General features: G+C 44.0%; 1 protein-coding gene across 5 annotated transcripts in view; it reads right to left on the bottom strand.

The window, feature by feature from the left end:
* Positions 1-276: 276 nt before the first annotated feature.
* The window catches only part of LOC744474 (serine/threonine-protein kinase SMG1-like), a 44,665-nt gene continuing 22,533 nt past the window's right edge, over positions 277-22,408 (bottom strand). The window contains exons 16-18 of one of the 5 annotated variants that reach the window (XR_010152334.1): positions 6,678-6,775; positions 6,279-6,436; positions 277-3,462 (exon numbers count right to left, since the gene is read on the bottom strand). Coding sequence is in view for 2 of the 5 variants with exons in the window: in XM_063797015.1 (XP_063653085.1) it covers positions 6,746-6,775 (30 nt within the window). In the remaining 3 variants the exon portion in view is untranslated. Of the gene's footprint in view, positions 3,463-6,278; positions 6,437-6,603; positions 6,776-12,802; positions 12,866-22,408 lie in introns of those variants that run through there. The other 4 variants (XR_010152335.1, XR_010152336.1, XM_063797015.1 and 1 more) reach the window with 4 other exon arrangements.

Here is a 22,408-nt window from a genome sequence, read left to right as displayed (position 1 = left end):
CTGGTCCTCCCCAACCAGCTCCCTGTCCCTGCTTCTGGGCGCTCCTTCCTTCCTGAGCTCCCAGGGTTCCTCAAGGTCACTTTTGGCGACAAAACATAAAAAACAAATGATGGCAGGATGGCAGGAAGAACCTCATACCCAAGCAGGGTGCCAGGTTTTACAGCCTCCGCTCAGCCATTCATATCCTAAGCAACAAAACATCAGCAGGATGCGGAAGGTCCCGATAGTAAACCATCTCCATCACATCCATGTAGCCATCCGTCCATCAACCTGTATCTCAGGAACAAATGTAGATACATTCATTTTAAGCATGCATGGTACATTTACAAAAATTAACCTGACTTATTTTGTTCCAACAAATCTCAATATATTTGAGAGCAATCAAATCACACAGCATGTTTCTGATCATATAACTGTGCTAGAAGTCAATGATTAAAAGCTAATTCAAAATTATTATTTGCTTGGAAATTCAAAGTGCCCTTAGAAGACATAAACATATGAAAGAATCCAAAATGAAAGAAGATTGCCTTTCAACTCAATGATAAGATCGTAACATGGCAATAAAATGTCTCCCTCTGGCCTGGGAATTCCTCTTTGTGCCACAAGGTTGTGTGATCGCAAATCACCCCTAACCCACCTAGACATTTTAACATCCGAAACCGAGTGATGATGTCCTTATCTATATCATCTTACTGCCTGTGTGTGTGGACTTTAAATTCTGAACCCAAATGAGGGGGAGAAAACCAAGTTGACTTTCATGACTGATCTCTCAGGGATGTCCAAGGAATCTGTGCATTTCAAGAAACAAAGTTCATCAGCTTCTCTCCTAAGGTATTTGCCCACAATACCCAGAGGGCTTGGCAGCATCATGTGTGATGGGTGGGGAGCTCCAAGCAGGTGGGCAGGACCCAGGGGCCTGGTGACCAGGACAGACCCCCACTGTCCATCACCTTTCCTGGCCCTGTCCTCTGCTAAACTTCCCACAGGCCTTCTGCCCGATCACACAGAGTGTGCCCAAACTCTCTCAGGCCTCTGGCAGCTGAAAACCACTGCTTTAAATCCCTTTACCATTTACTATGACATAAGGTTATTGTAAACAGGAAATATTCTATTGATGCTACAAATGGAAAGCCAATGCCTTTACCATAAATAGAAAAACAACCCTAAGAAGCAAGCAAAACAAAAACAAAAGAGGGGCTGGGTGTGGTGGCTCACGCCTGTAATCCCAGCACTTTGGGAGGCCGAGGTGGGCGGATCACAAGGTCAGGAGTTCCAGACCAGCCTGGCCAATATGGTGAAACCCTGTCTCTAATAAAACACAAAAATTAGCCGGGTGTGGTGGTGGGCACCTGTAGTCCCACCTACTTGGGAGGCTGAGGCAGGAGAATAGTTTGAACCCGGGAGGCAGAGTCTGCAGTGAGCCGAGATTGCACCACTGCACTCCAGCCTAGGCGACAGAGCGAGACTCTGTCTCAAAAACAGCAACAACTACAAACAAACAAAAAACAGGGTTAACAAAAGTATGGAATTCAATTCTTTTTATATGCTGCAGCCACGTTCTGGCCCTAGATTTGGCTGGGCATGGTGGCTCACGCCTGTAATCCCAGCACTTTGGGAGGCTGAGGCAGGCGGATCATGAGGTTAGGAGTTCGAGATCATCCTGGCCAACATGGTGAAACCCCGTCTCTACTAAAAATACAAAAATTAGCTTTGTGTGGTGGCAGGTGCCTGTAATTCCAGCTACTCAGGAAGCTGAGGCAGGAGAATTGCTTGAACCCGGGAGGCAGAGGTTGCAATGAGCCGAGATCACACCACTGCACTCCAACCTGGGTGACAGAGCAAAACTCCTTCTGAAAAGAAAAAAAAAAAGAAATATTAAGTAACTTGTCTGAGGCCACATAGTTACCAAGACGTGGGAGCTGGGACTTGAACCCAGGCAGTCTGGCTGGATTCATGCCTGCAGCCTCTGCACTCCTGCTACTTACTGTGTGAGAAGCGCCTGTTCTGTGGAAGGTTGTGGGCTGAGATCTTTCCATGAGTTCCACTCATTTACCCCCAAGGCTGTTCTTAAAGACGGGCATGACGGTTATGCCCATTTTACAGATGGGGCCCTGAGGCTCAAAAGGGCATGCCACTCACCCATTTCCACAAAGCTATATAGTTAGTTAGCAGAGGGCAGAATTCGGCCGCCTCTCCCCTAGCTTGAAGGCTGTGATTGACACAGAGGGTTTTTTGTTGTCGTTGCTGTTGTTTGTTCCTTTTTCCTTTTTTTGAGACAGGGTCTTGCTCTGTCATCCCGGCTGGAGTGCAGTGGTGCGATGTCAGCTCACTGCAAACTCTGCCTCCAAGATGCAAATGATTCTCGTGCCTCAGCCTCCCAAGTAGCTGGAATTACAGGTGTGCACTACCACGCCCAGCTGTTTTTTGTAGAGATGGGGTTAGTAGAGATTTGTTTAATAGAGACGGGGTTTCACCATGGTCTCTACTAAACCCTGTCTCTACTAAAAATACAAAAATCACCCAGGCGTGGTGGCACATGCCTGTAGTCCCAGCTACTCAAGAGGCTGAGGCAGGACAATCCCTTGGACCCGGGAGGCGGAGGTTGCAGTGAGCCGAGATCGTACCATTGCACTCCAGCCTGGGTGACAGAATGGAATGAGAGTCTGTCTCAAAAAAAAAAAAAAAAAAAAAAAAAAAAGCCCTAGATTTCGGTTGTGTTGGTTGTAAAAGGAGAGACCAAGTAAGTGGGGGTTGAAGTCAGATTAGAGCAAAAGTGAATGGCAGAGAGTAGTATAATGTCCATGAAGGGCTGCTAGAGTCACCGTGATCATAGCCCAAGCAGAGACAGGGAAAGGAAGATGTGAGCAGAGTTTGGGGTCTCGAACAATGGAGGTTATTCATGCAGCCCAGGAAAGGCTCCCCAAAGCCAGGATCAACCTCCCTTGCAGGCGGTCCCTCATGGAGGCATGGCCAGGCACCTTAGATTTGAGACCAGCTATTTTGCTGCTGACCAGCTGTGTGACCCTGGGCTGGTTTCCTTCCATACAATGGGAGTGCCAATGGCTGCAAGCATGCAAAGACCGTCTGAGGATAGGAGGAAGCAATCTGTTGAGCACCCGTGTACCTGAGTGTCATCACCTCCCAAGGGCATCCTTCGTTCCAGAGCTGGCACCTTGGAAGGCCCTTGGTCACTGAAGGCAGTGATGATGGTAACAGCAGTAAATCATCATTTACGGCTGATGAGGGAAGGCCAGGGGTAGGGCTCCTAGGTCCTGGATAACAATGAGGGTCTGGGCACTCCTGGGGACAGCTGAGTGGTAGGCCTCCTGGGTCCCCAGGGGGCAGGTCCATCTTCAGGGGCATTGGGCCTAGGCTGGGATGCTGAGTTATCCACTGGAGCATCAGCAGTACAGGCAGGCACAGACGCAGTGGATCCATCGGAGGTGGCAGGTGTAGGATCATCTGGTGAGCAAGTAGAGTCACCAAGCCTGGCTGACCACTACCCCCACTATCCCCACAGACGATGCCCTGTCCCTTGCCTCATGCTCCGGCAGGGTACAGGCTCGCACATGGGGCCTCATGGAGCATCTCTCTAAGACCTCTGTGTCCTGGTCATTGAATGGGCACTTGAGTCACCCAGGGCCATTGGAACAAAGAGGAAGAATCAGGCCCCACCATGTTTTGGGAGAGTGTTTAGCACAGGAAAATGCACAGAATACATGCACGACACGGGGGCACTGTCAGTGTGGGAGCAATAGTTTACAACCTCCAGCCCTAATCTGAGCACTCTCACCTGTGCAATCTGAAAGGAACAGGAGACTTGCAGGAAAAATAGTGCCTGGATTTAACTTAAAGGAACTAAAATGTTGGAATTTTTACTCTTGATATCCTTCCAAACCAACTCTCTCAATGTTCCCATCCTCAAAACTATCACATGGGGTAACTGAGGCAGTCAGAGATTTACTGACTCAATGTCACTCAGTTGATTCTCAGTTCACTGCTGATTACATCTGACCAAACTGCTTTTTCTGAAGTCTACTCCGTTTCATCATGCTGGTGATGATTTTGTGCAGCTCTGGGACAAACTCCACCTGGCTGAGGATAAAGCAAATCTGCGGTGACTTAGTCCTCCTGTCATTTCCCATCAGTTCCCCACTCTCCTCCTCTGCCCCTCCACAGTCTCCCATGCAGGCTGACACCATATGACGGCCTTAATGGAGTCCACCGAGTATTTCAGGTTCTCTCCTGGGCCACTTGAAAGTGGATGTACACATGGGATTTGCTTTGACCCAAGAGATGTGAGTGGAAGTGAAGCGTGTCACCTCGAGGCAAAAGAGTTGGGAGCCATTGAGACTGGCCACCCTCTCCTTCATCTCTTAGAGCAGCTGACAGCTCCCATATGGAGGCTGCTCCTTTATTCTCGTGGCAGGATGAGGGCATGTGGGGCACAGGGCACAGGAGAGCCATGGAGGATGTGCAGCATGGGCAGGAAAAGAGCCTTCAGTGGTGTACATTTCCATCGTTTGGGGCTGTTTCTTACCTACAGTGATACCTAGCCCATCCTAGCAGGCATGCACCATCTACCCCACGCTCTGTGATGCAGACTAGCCTGCCGTCAGAACATGAACTGGTGGTCAGACACACGTAGGTTTCAGTTCCAGCTCTGCCTCTTATTGACTGTAACCTCAGGCTTAACTTTCAGTCTCTGAGCCTCAGTTTCAACTCTGTAAAATGAGGTGGCTATACCATCTCAGGTTGCAGAGAGAATTAAATGAAATATAAGTGCATGTAGAGCATTGAACCCAGGGCCTGGCACACACAGTGAGTACTCAATGTTAGCCATGTAGCTTCATGATGCATACTGATTGTCAATATTCAGACAATCCAGTAAAGTATTACCAAAAATAAAAGTAAACTTATTTGCATATGTATTCTTTCAAGCTTTATTTTTAAACAGGGTAAAACTATGCATATTCTTTCATAGCCAGTGTTTTTCTCTTCATAGTATATTGTTAAAATAATTTTATCTTGGACTGGGTGCAGTGGCTCACACCTATAGTCCCAGCACTTTGGGAGGCCACGGTGGGCAGATTACGAGGTCAGGAGTTGACACGAGCCTGGCCAATATGGTGAAACCCCATCTCTACTAAGAATACAAAAATTAGCTGGGCATGATGGTGCACACCTGTAGTCCCAGCTACTCAGAGGCTGAGGCAGAGGAATTGCTTGAACCCGGGAGACGGAGGTTGCAGTGAGCCAAGATTGTGCCACTGCACTCCAGCCTGGGCAACAGAGTGAAACTCTGTCTCTCTCTCTCTCTCTATGTGTGTGTGTGTGTGTGTGTGTGTGTGTGTGTGTGTATCTATATAAATCTCAAAAATAAAAGATCATTTTTGAGATTATCATTTTAAAAGACAAGATAATGTTCAACTTAATGACTAATTTAATTATTACTATTGGACTTTTTGTAGACTGCACAGAGCATTCAAAACAAATGAAGGAGAATAAAAAATATGTATTACAAGTTGTAAAATAAATGTGATGTGGTTAATTCTTTTATTCAAAATTATAGAACATATATATGTACTATAGAATGTATTTCTTATTATGAGTCATGTTAAAAAGTAGTTTAGAAGCTGTTGATTTGAATTTCCTTTTCAAATTTTGCAGGATAATTTTTTTTTTTTTTTTTTGACAGAGTCTCGCTCTTTCGCACAGTCTGGAGTGCAATGGCGTGATCTCGGCCCACTAAAACCTACACCTCCTGAATCTAAGCAATTCTCCTGTCTCAGCCTCCTGAGTAGCTGGGACTACAGGCTCACACCATCATGCCCGGCTAATTTTTGTATTTTTAGTAGGGACGAGGTTTTGCCATATTGGTCAGGCTGGTCTTGAAGTCCTGGCCTCAGGTGATCCACCAGCCTCAGCCTCCCAAAATGCTGGGATTACAGGCATGAGTCACCATGCCCAGCCTAAACTTGGCAAGATAATAAATAACCTTTTTAAGTGTCGTTGGGCCCTTGTCTGGTTGTTTTTCTTTAGGTTACCATGCCAGCAATGATTCCTTTTGAGTTTCTGACAGAAGATAGTGGTTTTCATCCAAATAAGTCAACTACTCTACCCCATCCCTAAGCCACTTGTATGGAAAGAAAAAGAGGAAGAAGCCAGTACTGTGACTGCGTAAGCCTCCCCCAGCATCACCCGCTATGAGATGTGTGGCAGCTGAGACCCGGGAACTGCTCAAGGGCACCAGGCCCCATCTGTGTGCACTCACTCACCTTCCTCAGGTACTCGCATGGGCATGTCACTGACTTTACGTGCTGCTGCAGCTCCTTGGTGAGCTGGCCCTGCTCATGGAACAGGAACTGTGGGGTCAGGACAATAGAGAGCTTCACCATTTGCAGAATGAGAACAGGGGCTCATGATGATTGCCAACCTATTAGATAATTTTTTAAAAAAGTGTTGAATGAGTGGAAAAACAAGGTGATGTTTGAGTCTATAGTGGTCAAGGGCTTCAGAAAAGGACAGAACCAAGTTCAAATTCCTGTACTTTGAATTTCTACTTCATGCCATGCAAAATTACTTTACCCCTTTTAACCTCAGTTTTCTTCTGTGTGAAACAGGAACAATAGTTTCATTCGTCATTCACTTTCTCTCAAGGTTTCACGAGATCATACCTATAAAACATCCAAGTCATTTAAATGTATCATCATTTCGGTCATAATTAGTGGGATCCATTTCACTATTATTGGATATACAGTTCTGTGCCTGAAACCTACAAAAAAAGAAAATGTTAAGTCTAAAAAGCATTAGTGATTTCTCATTTTTATATTACTAATTACAACCCTATTTAATCACACAAGGCCTTGTCCGTGGCAGGTGCTCAATAAACACTTGTCGAATCAATGCATGTGGGCTCCGGAGCCACACTGTTTAGATTCTATTCTGCCTCCACCACTTATCAGCTGTGTGATCTGGGTAAGATAATTCACCTCTTTGTGTCTGCACTTCCCTCTCCATAAACTATATATAATGAGAATCCTTAGCTCATTCAGTTGTGGTGAGGGGTGAATGATTTGGCACACAGGAGGGGCTTGTTAAACATTAGCTGTGATGATCTCCTTCCAAATCTTCATTTTCAGAGCCACAGATGAGGCCATAGTGCAACCAGGTGACCTTAGAGTGTAAGTACACATGATCGCCAGCTATGCTCTATCTCCACCATAGGTCCAAGACTGGGTAGTTCTGGCCTGGAGGTTTCTGCTGCATCTGCCTTCTCAGTGTTCACCTAAGGACTTTTGTATTTTCCTCCTCACATCCCCACAGATGGGGTTCAGGCTGCCGGACACAGCTGGGTGATGCCAGGGCAGTGGTCACCTGTGCCAGCCCCGTGAGGTAGCTGGAGGATCATTGTTCCTTCCTTCTCGGGCTCTGGGCAGATGCCAGGGCTGGAGTGACCCATGCCCTCAAGTTTCTTGCTTTGGTGGGCCACATTTTCCCTTGGCAAAGAGGGTAAAGGTCACAGGATGCCGGAGAGCTGTGACTTCTCTGTGCCCTGGGCCCAAACTATGAAGACCTGACACACTATGCTAAAAGTCCAAGGCTGGGTGCTCCCCAGAGCTTCTTGCCTCACCGCTTCTGCTGAGGGAGGAATGAATACTATGTTCTCCCAGAGCTTTGGGAGCTTGTAGCAAGCAGCCTCCCCAGCGCAAAATCTCTTGGAAACCTCTAACTGTGTCTGAAACATTAGTGCAAATGTTGCATCCTATTTCCCATATGTCCGCATGTTTTAGGAAAAAACCCTCAATTTCCTAAATATGCAAGAAAAATCGGTATTGTACGACAATGTGACTTTTTAAAAAACGTTATTTAAAAATCTTCCCCACCTCCTTTTCTGCCCTCCGAGACTGCCAAATACTTGTTGAACATATATTATTAAATGCCTACTACATGCCAGCCATGATTCATGGTCTTGGGGACACAGCAGAGAACGAACTGACAGGATTCCTCTCTTATGTAACTCACATTCTTATATGATAATGATAAGGGTTAACATTAATTAAGCTGTCACTACGTGTTAGTCACGGTGCAGTCATTCCCACACATTATTACACTTAAACCTGCTAGCAAGCTTGCAAGGTAGTTAGTTGTTTTTCCTTTAAAAACTGAGTCTCGGAATGATGAAGCACTCTGTCCAATGTCACACAGCTAGTAAGTGTGGAGACTTTGCATCCAATCAATGCCCGTCTCATTCTAAAGGCCATGTTATGTGTTCTCCAGCCCATGGAGAATAATTTTAACACAGTCAATGAAATTTCTACACAACAATGTTCTTGTCTCAAGTCCAAGAATGCCTCCTACACCTCCTATAATACTGGCTTTCTGGTGAGTAAAGATGCCATTCTCATGTGTAATCAGGTGGCAAATGGAGATATGACCAAAGTAACCATCTGCCTACACTCATAACCCTGTACACACTCTTCCTGTGTTGATTCAATTCAAGTACCCCTTTTGATCACTTAGCAAATCTGACCTTTAAAAGGGTTAAGGTTTTTATATCCATGTAAGTTTCTGTATTGCTTTGGAAGTCTCTGGTTAAATTAATACTCTTTTAATAGTGACCTGTGATTCTGTTTTGATCAAGTGTTTTCAAACTTGACGTCTTTAATGGGTTTCTCCAGTGTCAAAATCCTAAATCAAGTCTTTTTGGCTTAAAACTAACTTTGGGATTTTTTCAGGTGCATCCCTTGGGGAGTCCAAAGAATGTATCTCTCATCTTGTAGAGGTATTAAGTGATTCGATTTATTTGGTAGATTAAATGGGCAGGCATTGTCAAATGTGGCGATACTGCATGGGAGGGCACTGTCAAGTGAGGTGACATTAGATCTCATCTCAGTTATATTTATGGGTATGTTGTTGATATACGTGTTCCAAAAATTGCATACATTTATACAAATTTAATATGATTTGTAATTTTGATAGTTATGCTAAATATTTGCTAAAGTTATATTTGTACAAACATGTCATGAATGGCTGGGCACCGTCACTCATGCCTGTAATCCCAGCACTTTGGGAGACAAAGGCATGTGGATCACCTGAGGTCGGGAGTTCCAGACCAGCCTAATAGAGTGAAACCCTGTCTCCACTAAAAATACAAAAATTAGCCATGCCTGGTGGCACATGCCTGTAGTCTCAGCTACTCGGGAGGCTGAGACAGGAGAATTGCTTGAACTCAGGAGGCGGAGGTTGCAGTGAGCCAAGATCATGCCACTGCACTCCCGCCTGGGTGACAGAGGTAGAATCTATCTTAAAAAAAAAAAAAGTTATTAATTATTTCTGAAGATTGTATGAAATTTATAAAAGTCTGGTGGCCCTGATATGATGCTGTCAGTCATGATTCTGATTACTGTCTTAAAATGCTGCACATAAGTAATTAAATTTCCTTGTGAACTGGGAAGTTTCATCAGACTTTTATCATAACTATTGTTTCCATCATCCACAGTTACTGTTTTGAATTCTTCTCTAAAAATATTTGTAATTGGCAATAGTCCAAATTTTCTTTTGTTTTCTTTCCTGTTTTTGAGACACAGTCTGGCTCTGTCGCCTAAGCTGGAGTGCAGTGGTGGGATCTCGGCTCACTGCAAACTCCGCCTCCCGGGTTCACGCCATTCTCCTGCCTCAGCCTCCCAAGTAGCTGGGACTACAGGTGCCTGCCACCACGTCCAGCTAATTTTTTGTATTTTTAGTAGAGACAGGGTTTCACTGTGTTAGCCAGGATGGTCTCAATCTCCTGATCTCGTGATCTCCATGCCTCGGCCTCCCAAAGTGCTGGGATTACAGGTGTGAGCCACCGTGCTCAGCCTAATTTTTGCATTTTTAGTAGAGAGGAGGTTTCACCATGTTGGCCAGGGTGGTCTCGATCTCCTGACCTTGTAATCCGCCTGCCTCGGCCTCCCAAAGTGCTGGGATTACAGGCGTGAGCCACTGCAACTGACTTTTTTTTCTTTTCCTTTTTTTTTTTTTTTTGAGACAGAGACTCACTCTGTCACCCAGGCTGGAGTGCAGTGGCATGATTTTGGCTCGCTGCAACCTCCACCTCCTGAGTTCAAACAATTATCCTGCCTCATCCTTCGGAGTACCTGGGATTACAGGTGCGTGCCACCGTGCCCGGCTCATTTTTGTATTCTTAGTAGAGACGGCATTTCGCCATGTTGGCCAGGCTGGTCTCAAACTCCTGGCCTCAACTGATCCACTCTCATTGGCCTTCCAAGGTGCTGGGATTATAGGCGTGAGCCACCACAACTGGCTCAGTAAATACATTTTTTATTATCAAAAAAGAGTAGTGTATGGTTGGCGTATTCTGTGTAGAATGTATTTTATTGATGTCTCCTATTTTTATAATTTCTGAGTTAAGTACTTTTTAATTAATGCTTTTTAGTTTTGGGCAGATTCAGTTGACTAAAGCACCCCATTTCTCAGATACATGAAATAAAATATTTGGCTTCTTTTCCAATTTCACACTGATGTTATTTTGTGAAAATCAGTGCTTTAAGATAAATCTTTATACGTTAAGGTAAACATGAGAAACTTGATCTAATATTTAATATTTATTCAGTTCTACACTTTACTAACTTCTACACCAGCAGATTTAGACATTACGTAACCATCTCAAGAAGTTTCACTTGGATGTAATGCTTCACGCTTGTAATCCCAGCACTTTAGGAGGCTGAGGTGGGAGGACTGCTTAAGGCAAGGAGTCTGAGACCAGCCTGGGCAATACAGCAAGATCCCATCTCTATTTTAAAGAAAAGTTTCACTTTGGGAGGCCAAGGCGGGTGGATCACAAGGTCAGGAGATCGAGACCATCCTGGCTAACATAGTAAAACCCCATCTCTACTAAAAATATAAAAAATTAGCCGGGCGTGGTGGTGGGCGCCTGTAGTCCCAGCTACTCAGGAGGCTGAGGCAGAAGAATGGCGTGAACCCGGGAGGCAGAGCTTGCAGTGAGCTGAGATTGCGCCACTGCACTCCAGCCTGGGCGACAGAGTGACACTCCATCTCAGAAAAAAAAAAAAAAAAGTTTCGGCAAATTCCATCTAAGAATTCCACCAGAGTTCTGTTGTCTCCAATGTCATCTTCCACAGATTTCAAGTTGTGAAGCCCTGAACTGTTAATTTATCTTGAGAATGTATATTTAAGCTTAATTTAAGACTATATACCTAAAAATTGAGCATATAATTTCTATAATTTGTTTCTGTAAGTTTCTGTAAGTCATAAGTATGTGGTTTCCAAGTGTATAATTTATCTGAATGTAATAGGCATTAATATATTTTACATTACTGGGACCATAGTACAGAAATTTCTAAATGGTTTGTAAAATAACTTGTTATTTGTGTTGTTGTAAAAGCAGTTAATACAATGGAAAAACTCGTAAGAAGAAGATACAGTTTAACATCAAAAAGTTCACCCAAGGTAATTATGAGTACTACCTGGCAAAACTTCACAGAAGCTGTGGTATCACTTTTATGATGGAAGAATAGTGTTTGCATTTTGTGTAAAAGTACTTGCGGCTGGGCGTGGTGGCTCACGTCCCAGTGCTTTGGGAGGCGAAGGCAGGTGGATCATCTGAGCCCAGGAGTTTGAGACCAGCCTAGGCAATGTGGCAAGAGCCTGTCTCTCCAAAACCTACAAAATTTAGCCAAGCATGGTGGTGTGAGCCTGTAGTCCCAGCTACTTGGGAGACTCACGCTGGAGGATCTCTCGAGCCCAGGAGGCAGAAGATGAATAAATAAATGGATGCAACTGAATGGGATGAGGTCTCTCTTGAAGGAGAGAGCAAAAGAGATTTAAATAGTAACAATTATAATAAGGCTGGGCGCAGTGGCTCACGCTTGTAATCCCAGAACTTTGGGAGGCCAAGGCAGGCGGATCGGTTGAGGTCAGGAGTTCAAGACCAGCATGGCCAACACGGTGAAACCCTGTCTCTATTAAAAATACAAAATTAGCCGGACATGGTAGTGCGTGCCTGTGGTCTCGGCTACTCAGGTGGCTGAGACAGGAGAATCGCTTGAACCTGGTAGGCACAGGTTGTAGTGAGCCGATAAATATAAAAAGTATTAGAGTACTAACAGAGGAAAGTTTCCACTGATCACCTTTTAGCTTTAAATAATGCAGAAGCATTTGCCCAGTTTACTTGTAATTAAAAATCATGCATCATTCACAATTTATATCTTTTTTGTTTGTACAAAAATGAACACAAGTTATTCTCTTTTATCTGTATTGTCATTGGTTTGGTGAGAGGGAATTAGGCCACTTGAGAGTTTGTGTGTGTTTACAATTTTCTGGCCAGGCACGGTGGCTCATGCCTGTAATCCCAGCACTTTGGGAGGCCAAGGCGGGCGGATCACTTGAGCTCAGGAGTTCGAGACCAAATTGGGCAACATGGTGAAACCCTATCTCTACGAAAAATGCAAAAATTAGCTGAGTGCCGTGGCTTGCACCTGTCCTCCCAGCTACTTGGGGGGCTGAGGCAGTAGGATCGCTCAAGCCCAGGAGGTGGAGGTTGCAGTGAGCCGAGATCATGCCACTGCACACCAGGAAGGGCAACAGAGCAAGACTCTGTCTTAAAAAAAAAAGAAAAAGAAAGAAAAGAGAATTAACTTTGGTATTTCAGGTTGTATTTAAATGGAGACTTAACATGAACTATGTTCATAACAGTTGACCAAATTAAGTGTAGATCATCTCTTTAATAAAGAGATCATCTGGAACTGCAATTTCTAACTCATACATCATTGCTACAAACCTTATTCCTTTACTGTTTCTCTTCCAAGGACCATCAGTCATCCTTTAAAATTCATTTGAAGCTCTGAAAAGATATTTTTTGTTACATGGGCAATTTACTTTTAGCACAGTAAAATGTTATGTGAATTTCTACAGTATGTTTGCCAAAATGAATTATATCTAGAATACGCTTAACAATATATTCTGGAGGCAGCTTTCATTTGAAATTAGGTTCATCTTCTGAGAGTATGAAAAAGTTAATGGGTTTTTGTGCCTGAAGATTTTGATGTTGCATTTGGCTACATTTAATCCACTTTCACCCATAAGTTTTAGCATCTAAAAAAATTAAATCACTGCTAATGCAATTAAAATGCATTATGAAATGCATTTCTCTCCAGGCTGGAGTGCAGTGGCACAATCTCGGCTCACTGCAAGCTCCGCCTCCCTGGTTCACACCATTCTCCTGCCTCAGCCTCCCTAGTAGCTGGGATTACATGTGCCCGCCACCACGCCCGGCTTTTTTTTTTTTTTTTTTTTAATGAGGCGGAGTCTCGCTCCGTTAACCAGGCTGGAGTGCAATGGCATGATCCTGGATCACTGCAACCTCTGCTTCCTGGGTTCAAGTGATTCTCCTGCCTTGCTGGGATGACAGACGTGCACCACAATGTCCGGTTAATTTTGTATTTTTAGTAGAGACATGGCTTCACCATACTGGCCAGGCTGGTCTTGAACTTCTGACCTCAGGTGATCCCACCTTGGCCTCCCAAAGTGCTGGGATTACAGGCATGAGCCACTGTGCCCAGCTTAAGATCTCTGTTTTAATGTTAATGCTGGTCAGTTGTGTCTGGATTCCAGAGGGAGGAAGGTAGAATGAGGCATGTTGACACCTCCCCTTCCCATCATGGCCTAAGCTGGTCTTTTCAGTTTACTTTGGAATGTCCTTGGTCAACAGGAAGGGTCCATTCAGTCGGATTGGGTGGCTTAGAATTTTATTTTTGGTTTACATCTCAACTATCACAACAGCCGGGCGTGGTGGCTTCACAGCTGTAATCCCAGCACATTGGGAGGCTGAGGCAGGGGTATCACCTGAGGTCAGGAGTTCTAGACCAGCCTGACCAACATGGAGAAACCCCCCGTCTCTACTAAAAATACAAAATTACCCGGGCGTGGTGGTACATGCCTGTAATCCCAGCTACTCGGGAGGCTGAGGCAGGAGGATCGCTTGTACCTGGGAGGCGGAGGTTGTGGTGAGCTGAGATCGTGCCACTGCACTCCAGCCTGGGCAACAAGAGCGAAACTCTGTCTCAAATAAATAAATAAATAAATAAATAAATAAATAAATAAACTATCACAGCATAAAGTAGGAGGAATATTTCGTTACTGTCTAGTTAAACTGGTTAATGCAGAAAGGAAGTCTGGAAATTCCAGTTTTAAAGTAAAATTTTGGACATTGTAGGATTGATTATTTGGCATAGTTGTGATGTTTGTTCCCGCATTATGGTTTTGTTGGCAGGGCAGCCTTTAAGGACCTGTATATTTTCTTCTAGACTCTATATATTCCCTGTGAGTATTAGTTGTATGGTCAAACTGGCAAATTTTACCATAGGTATAAATAATAGAGAATGTGGAAGAATAGTGAATAGTGTCAGAGATAGTTAAAAGTCCATAAAGTAGTAGAGAAGGTAATAAGTAATACTGGCTTGGACTAAATATTTGTTGAATAAATGTTTTAAGAAACAGGCTACCTACGATTTGTGTTGAAGATATGAATGAATGAAGTTTCCACACCCTTATGTGGAGTCCTGATAAGTAAGCAACAATAAGGAAGGGTCCCCAGGTTGGGGAGAGCCCCAAGTTGAGAACAATAATGAACAATTATTGTATGAACAATTTGTTAGAGACAGCTAATCACAAACAACCTGCGGGCACAATGACCTCATTCCACACATAGCACCCTTCAGCAGGACCCTATAAAACTTTCCTCCAGCCCTTGCCTCTTTGCAGGTAGCCCCTTCTCTGCTGAGCTGCCCATTGCAACATATTTTCATAATTTCTCTAATAAATCTGCCCTTCTTTACCTACAACTATCTTGGTAAATGGCTTTACCACCTGCAAAACTGACCCCAGGTTGTTGCTACCCGATATGGTTTGGCTGCGTCCCCACCCAAATTTCATCTTGAATTGTAGTTCCCATAATCCCCATGTGTCGTGGGAGGGACCCGGTAGGAGGTAATCGAATCATGGGGGCAGGTTTTTCCCATACTGTTCTCGTGATAGTGAATACATCTCACTAAATCTGATGGTTTTATAAAGGGCAGTTTCCCTGCACGTGCTCTCTTGCCTGCTGCCATGTAAGACATACCTTTTTGCTCCTTCTTTGCCTTCCACCATGATTCTGAGGCCTCTCCAGCCTTGTGGAACTGTGAGTACATTAAACCTCTTTTTCTTTATAAATTACCCAGTTTCGAGTATTTCTTCATAGCAGTATGAAAAGTAACTAATACACTACCCGAGACACCTTAGGAGATTTGTAATAGCTGTAATGCCAGGTCCACCATATTTTTAGCATAAAGCAAATGTTTATGCGTGATATGACTGCACAGGCTTTCTTTCAGCTGGAGCCATAGCAACTCAAGTAGTAACCCTATCTTAGTCTGATTAAAAGTAAATATTAGTCTGGGCATGGTGGGACATGCCTGTAATCCCAGTACTTTGGGAGGCTGAGACAGAAGGATTGCTTGAGCCCAGGAGTTTGAGACCAGCCTGGGCAACATGGAAAAACACCGTCTCTACAAAAAATACAAAAATTAGCTGAGCGTGGTGGCACACACCTGTAGTCCCAGCACCTTGGGAGGGTGAGGCAGGAGGATCTCTTGAACCCAGGAGGTGGAAGCCGCAGTGGGCAGAGATCATGTCAGAGGTGTGTGAACCAGAGCAACTCCATCTTAAATAGGAGCCGGGAAAAATGAGGCTGAAACTACTGGGCTGCATTCCCTGATGGTTAAGGCATTCTAAGTCACAGGATGACATAGAAGGTCAGCACAAAATACCAGTCATAAAGACCTTGCTGATAAAACAGGTGGCAGTGAAGGAGCTGGCCAAAACCCACCAAAACCAAAATAGAGACAAGACTGACCTCCCATCATCCTCCCTGCTACACTCCTACCAGCACCATGACAGTTTACAAATGCCACGGCAACATCAAGAAGTTACCCTATATGGTCTAAAAAGAGGAGGCATGAAAAATCCACTCCTTGTTTAGCATATCATCAAGAAATAACCATAAAAATGGGCAACCAGCAGCCCTCACGGCTGCTCCGTCTATGGGGTAGCCATTCTTTTATTCCTTTACTTTCTCTCTTTTTTTTTTTGAGATGGAGTCTCCCTCTGTCACCCAGGCTGGAGTGCAGTGGCACGATCTCGGCTTACTGCAAGCTTTGCCTCCCGGGTTCATCCCATTCTCCTGCCTCAGCCTCCAGAGTAGGTGGGACTACAGGTGCCCGCCACCACACTTGGCTAATTTTTTTGTATTTTTAGTAGAGATGAGGTTTCACCGTGTTAACCAGGATGGTGTTGATCTCCTGACCTCGTGATCCACCTGTCTCGGCCTCCCAAAGTGCTGGGATTACAGGAGTGAGCCACCGTGCCCCTCCTCCTTTACTTTCTTAATAAACTTGCTTTCACTTCACACTGTGGCATCACCCTGAATTCTTTCTTGCACAAGATCCAAGAACCCTCTCTTGGGGTCTAGATTGGGACCCCTTTCCTGTAACTATCATGCTACTGCACTCCAGCCTGGGCAACAGAGCAAGGCCCTGTCTCAAAAAAAAAAAAAAAAAAAAAGAAAAGGAACATGACTTAATATATTCATTTTGGAGGGTAAGTCTCTCAAAATAGGCCTTTCACTGGAGGAAAATGGTAAAAATACTCCCTGGTAATTCAAGAATTGGAAACTCCTGAGATGCTGCTCATATTAGCTGAACACTTATCAATACTTCACTTTTTTCCATATATACTCAAGGAACAAGTGCTATTTAAAGTGTTTCACTCCACTGTGCTAGGTGCAAGACTATAAAGAGGTGTGAGGATCAACACTTTTATGAAACCAGTGTTATTCTGGATATAGTTTCAGATGCTAGTGCAAAGGAAGCTCTTGGTATACGGAAAAAGTATTCAACAATAAATTAGGCATGGTTGCTTCCATTTTCTGCCTCACATACTTTTTTTTTTCATGGTTAAAGTGATATAATGTCTATGATATTTTAGATTGGCAGTTGCAAACTAGTGGTCCTCAGTGTGCTTTTTATGACACCTACGAGGTTTGAAGACTTTGATTTCATATTAAAAATTTGGGTTTCAGGCTGGGTGTGGTGTTGCATGCCTGTAATCCCGGCACTTTGGGAGGCTGAGGCAGGAGAATCGCTTGAACCAGGAAGGTGGAGGTTGCAGTGAGCCAAGATCGCGCCACTGCACTCAAGCTTAGGCAATAGAGCAAGACTCCATCTCAAAAAATGAATAAATAAATAAATAAAATCTGGGTTTCAGGCCAGGTGTGGTGGTCCACTCCTGCAATCCCAGCACTTTGGGAGGCTGAGATGGGCAGACAGCTTGAGCTCAGGAATTCCAGACTAGCCTGGGCAACGTGGCGAAACCCCATGTCTACAAATAATACAAAAAAATTAGCTGGGTGTAGTGGAGTGTGCCTGTAATCCCAGCAACGTGGGAGGCTGAAGTGATAGGATTGCTTGAGCCTGGGAGGTTGATGTTACAGTGAGCTGAGATTGCCCTCCTACACTCCAACCTGGGCAACAGAGCCAGACCTTGTCTTAAAAAAATTAAAAAATAAATAAATAAATAAATAAATAAAATTCTGGGTTTCTGGCATTTCAAAAAAAAAAAAAGGAAAGGTCAGGGCACATGGCTGCTACAGTCCTCTATTAAGCAATGTGCCACAGCAGGGGTCCCTGACCCCTGGGCCATGGACATGTACTGGTCTGTGGCCTGTTAGGAACTGGGCCACAGAGCAGGAGGTGAATGGTGGGTAACAATTGAAGCTTCGTCTGTATTTCTGGCTGCTCCCCATTGCTTGCATTGCTGCCTGAGCTCTGCCTCCTGTCAGATCAGCAGCATCATTAGATTCTTACAGGAGCATGAACCCTGTTGTGAATTGCACACACGAGGGATCCAGGTTGCATATTCCTTATGAGAATCTAATTCCTCATGATTTGTGGTGGAACAGTTTCATCCCAAGACCATTACCATCCTGCGCCCCATCCCTTGCTGCCTGTGGAAAAATTGTCTTCCACAAAGCCGGTCCCTGGTGCCAAAAATGTTGGGGACTGCTGTGCTTTAGAATCTGCCATGAATCTGCAGCCTCTATTATATAGCTCCCTATAGACTTTGCTTCCTACCGTCTTACGTTCTGCCTTATAGGCATTTGAGTTTGCAACCCTTGTTTTTGTTAGTATGCTACGCTGGTGACATTGACCAAATTGACCACGCATTAATTATAAGCTTAGTTGGTGATGACCTCAACGGAATAACGTGACATAAGTATTGTGACAATACTTCTTGCATGTATCTGCAGGTGGAATTGTAAACCTGGTGGTCCGAGATGGTCTAATTCGATCTTCCTATGTATCTCCTTATATTCATAGTGGTAACATTTGTGGTGGTGATTCAGCATTTCAATGCCTCTTCTCATGGCAACAACAAACGTTTTCCTTCTGAATCAACATTAACCTAGATGTTACTGCGGATCAAAATTAGACTCTACATTTTCAACCACAGAATTACTGGGCAGTAAAAATTTTTCTTAATATTGATTGCCTACATAGGTTGTGTAATTAGCATATGTTTACAGTTCTATGATTTCTGCGTGGCTGCTACAGAGCTGGAGGGGGTAAAGCAACAGTGTTTTCTCAGTTGTGCGAGCAGCATTACATTATAATAAATAGGTAATATTAAACTGGGCTGATGAGAGTTGCAAAAGACTACTTTAATGTTCATATGGAACCAAAAAAGAGCCCGCATTGCCAAGACAATCCTAAGCCCAATGAACAAAGCTGGAGCCATCATGCTACCTGACTTCAAACTATACTACAAGGCTACAGTAACCAAAACAGCATGGTACTGGTACCAAAACAGACATATAGACCAATGGAACAGAACAGAGCCTTCAGAAATAATACCACACATCTACAACCATCTGATCTTTGACAAACCTGACAAAAACAAGAAATGTGGAAAGGATTCCCTATTTAATAAATAGTGCTGGGAAAACTGGCTAGCCCTATGTAGAAAGCTGAAACTGGATCCCCTCTTTACACCTTATAGAAAAATTAATTCAAGATGGATTAAAGACTTAAATGTTAGACCTAAAGCCGTAAAAACCCTAGAAGAAAACCTAGGCAATACCATTCAGGACATAGGGATGGGCAAGGACTTCATGTCTAAAACACCAAAAGCAATGGCAACAGAAGCCAAAACTGACAAATGGGATCTAATTAAACTAAAGAGCTTCTGCACAGCAAAAGAAACTAGGATCAGTGTGAACAGGCAACCTAGAGAATGGGAGAAAATTTTTGCCATCTACTTATCTGACAAAAGGCTAATATCCAGAATCTACAAAGAACACCAACAAATTTACAAGAAAAAAACAAACCCCATCAAAAAGTGGGCAAAGGATATGAACAGACACTTCTCAAAAGGAGACATTTATGCAGCCAACAGACACATGAAAAAATGCTCATCATCACTGGCCATCAGAGAAATGCAAATCAAAACCGCAATGAGATATCATCTCACACCAGTTAGAATGGCGATCATTAAAAAGTCAGGAAACAACAGGTGCTGGAGAGGATGTGGAGAAATAGGAACACTTTTACACTGTTGGTGGGACTGTAAACTGGTTCAACCATTGTGGAAGACAGTGTGGCGATTCCTCAGGGATCTAGAACTAGAATATGATTTGACCTAGCCATCCCATTACTGGATATATACCCAAAGGATTATAAATCATGCTGCTATAAAGACACATGCACACATATGTTTATCGCGGCACTATTCACGATAGCGAAGACTTGGAACCAACACAAATGTCCATCAATGATAGACTGGATTAAGAAAATGTGGCACAGATACACCATGGAGTACTATGCAGCCATAAAAAAGGATGAGTTCATGTCCTTTGTAGAGACATGGATGAAGCTGGAAACGATCATTCTCAGCAAACTATCACAAGGACAAAAAACCAAACACTGCATGTTCTCACTCACAGATGGGAACTGAACAATGAGAACACTTGGACACAGGAAGGGGAACATCACACACTGGGGCCTCTTGTGTGGTGGGGGAGGGGGAAGGGATAGCAGTAGGAGATACACCTAATGTAAATGACCAGTTAATGGGTGCAGTACATCAACATGGCACATGTTTACATATGTAACAAACCTGCACATTGTGCACATGTACCCTATAACTTAAAGTATAATTTAAAAAAATAAGTAAATAAATAAATTAAAAAAGAAACAATTGCTGGCTTTGCAATTCTCTTTCCTCCAAAATCGCCAAGGCCTCAATTTACTCATTGCTGAAAAAGGACGACTCTGTATATTTTTAAATGAAGAGTGTTGTTTTTACCTAAATCAATCTGGCCTGGTATATGACAACATAAAAAAACTCAAGGATAGAGTCCAAAAACTTGCCAACCAAGCAAATAATTATGCTGAACCCCCTTGGGCACTCTCTTAATTGGATGTCCTGGGTCCTCCCAATTCTTAGTCCTTTAACACCTGTTTTTCTCCTTCTCTTATTCGGACCGTGTGTCTTCTGTTTAGTTTCTCAATTCATACAAAACCATATGATTCTATATGACAATAATTCTATATGACCAATAATTCAATAATTCTATATCACCAATAATTCTATATGACAAATGCTCCTTCTAACAACCCCACAGTATCAGCCCTTACCCCAAAATCTTTCTTCAGTTGAATCTCTCCCACTGTAGGTTCCCGTGCCGCCCCTAATCCCGCTCGAAGCAGCCCTGAGAAACATCGCCCATTATCTCTCCATATCACCCCCAAAAATTTTCGCCACCCCAACACTTTACCACTATTTTGTTTTATTTTTCTTATTAACATAAGAAGACAGGAATGTCAGGCCTCTGAGTCCAAGCTAAGCCATCATATCCCAGTGACCTGCACGTATACATCCAGATGGCCTGAAGCAACTGAAGATCCACAGAAGTGAAAACAGCCTTAACTGAAGACATTCCACCATTGTCATTTGTTTCTGCCCCATCCTAACTGATCAATGTATTTTGTAATCTGCCCCACTCTTAAGAAGGTTCTTTATAACCTCCCCCACCCTTAAGAAGTTTCTTTGTAATTCTCCTCACCCTTGAGAATGTACTTTATGAGAGCCACCTCCTGCCCCCAAAACACTGCTCTTAACTCCACCGCCTATCCCCAAATCTATAAGAACCAGTGATAATCACACCACCCTTTGCTGACTCCTTTTTCGGACTCAGCCCGCCTGCACCCAGGTGAAATAAACAGCCATGTTGCTCACACAAAGCATGTTTGGTGGTCTCTTCACACAGACACGTGAGACAGGAGTTCGAGACCAGCCTGGCCAATCTGGTGAAACTCTGTCTCTACTAAAAATACAAAAATTAGCTGGGCATGGTGGCGGGCACCTGTAATCCCAGCTACTCGGGAAGCTGAGGCACAAAAATTGCTTGAACCCAGGAGGCAGAGTTTGCAGTGAGCCAAGATCACACTGTCAGGCCTCTGAGCCCAAGCCAAGCCATTGCATCCCCTGTGACTTGCACGTATACATCCAGATGGCCTGAAGTAACTGAAGATCCACACAAGAAGTAAAAATAGCCTTAACTGATGACATTCCACCATTGTGATTTGTTTCTGCCCCACCCTAACTGTTCAATGTACTTTGTAATCTCCCCCACCCTTAAAAAGGTACTTTGTAATCTCCCCAACACTTAAGAAGGTTCTTTGTAATTCTCCCCACCCTTGAGAATGTACTTTGTGAGATCCACCCCTGCCCGCAAAACATGGTTCTTCACCCCCTATCCCAAAACCTGTAAGAACAAATGATAATCTACCACCCTTTGCTGACTCTCTTTTCGGACTCAGCCCGCCTGCACCCAGGTGAAATAAACTGCCATGTTGCTCACACAAAGCCTGTTTGGTGGTCTCTTCACACGGACGCACATGAAACACACGACTGCACTTCAGGCTGGGTGACAGAGCTAGATTCCATCTCAAAAAAAATAAAAAGGAGTCACCTCCCCCGAGAGGCCTCTGGACCACCCCATCTGAGCAGGCCACTCTTCCTTCTCTATCTTACCATCTTGTTTCTGTCCCAGTAGTTAGGGCTCGGGACCAGCCTGGACAACATAATGAGACCCAGTCTCTACTAAAACTCAAGAAAATTAGCCAGACGTGGTTGCATGTGCCTGTAGTCCCAGCACTTTGGGAGGCCAAGGTGGATGGATCACCTGAGGTCAGGAGGTCGAGACCAGTCTGGCCAACATGGTGAAGTCTCGTCCCTACTAAAAATACAAAAATTAGCCAGGCACGGTGGCACACACCTGTAGTCCCAG

Source organism: Pan troglodytes, chromosome 18 (genome assembly GCF_028858775.2).
Source record: "Pan troglodytes isolate AG18354 chromosome 18, NHGRI_mPanTro3-v2.0_pri, whole genome shotgun sequence".
Taxonomy (NCBI): domain Eukaryota; kingdom Metazoa; phylum Chordata; class Mammalia; order Primates; family Hominidae; genus Pan; species Pan troglodytes.
This window is presented reverse-complemented; position numbering and strand designations above follow the sequence as displayed.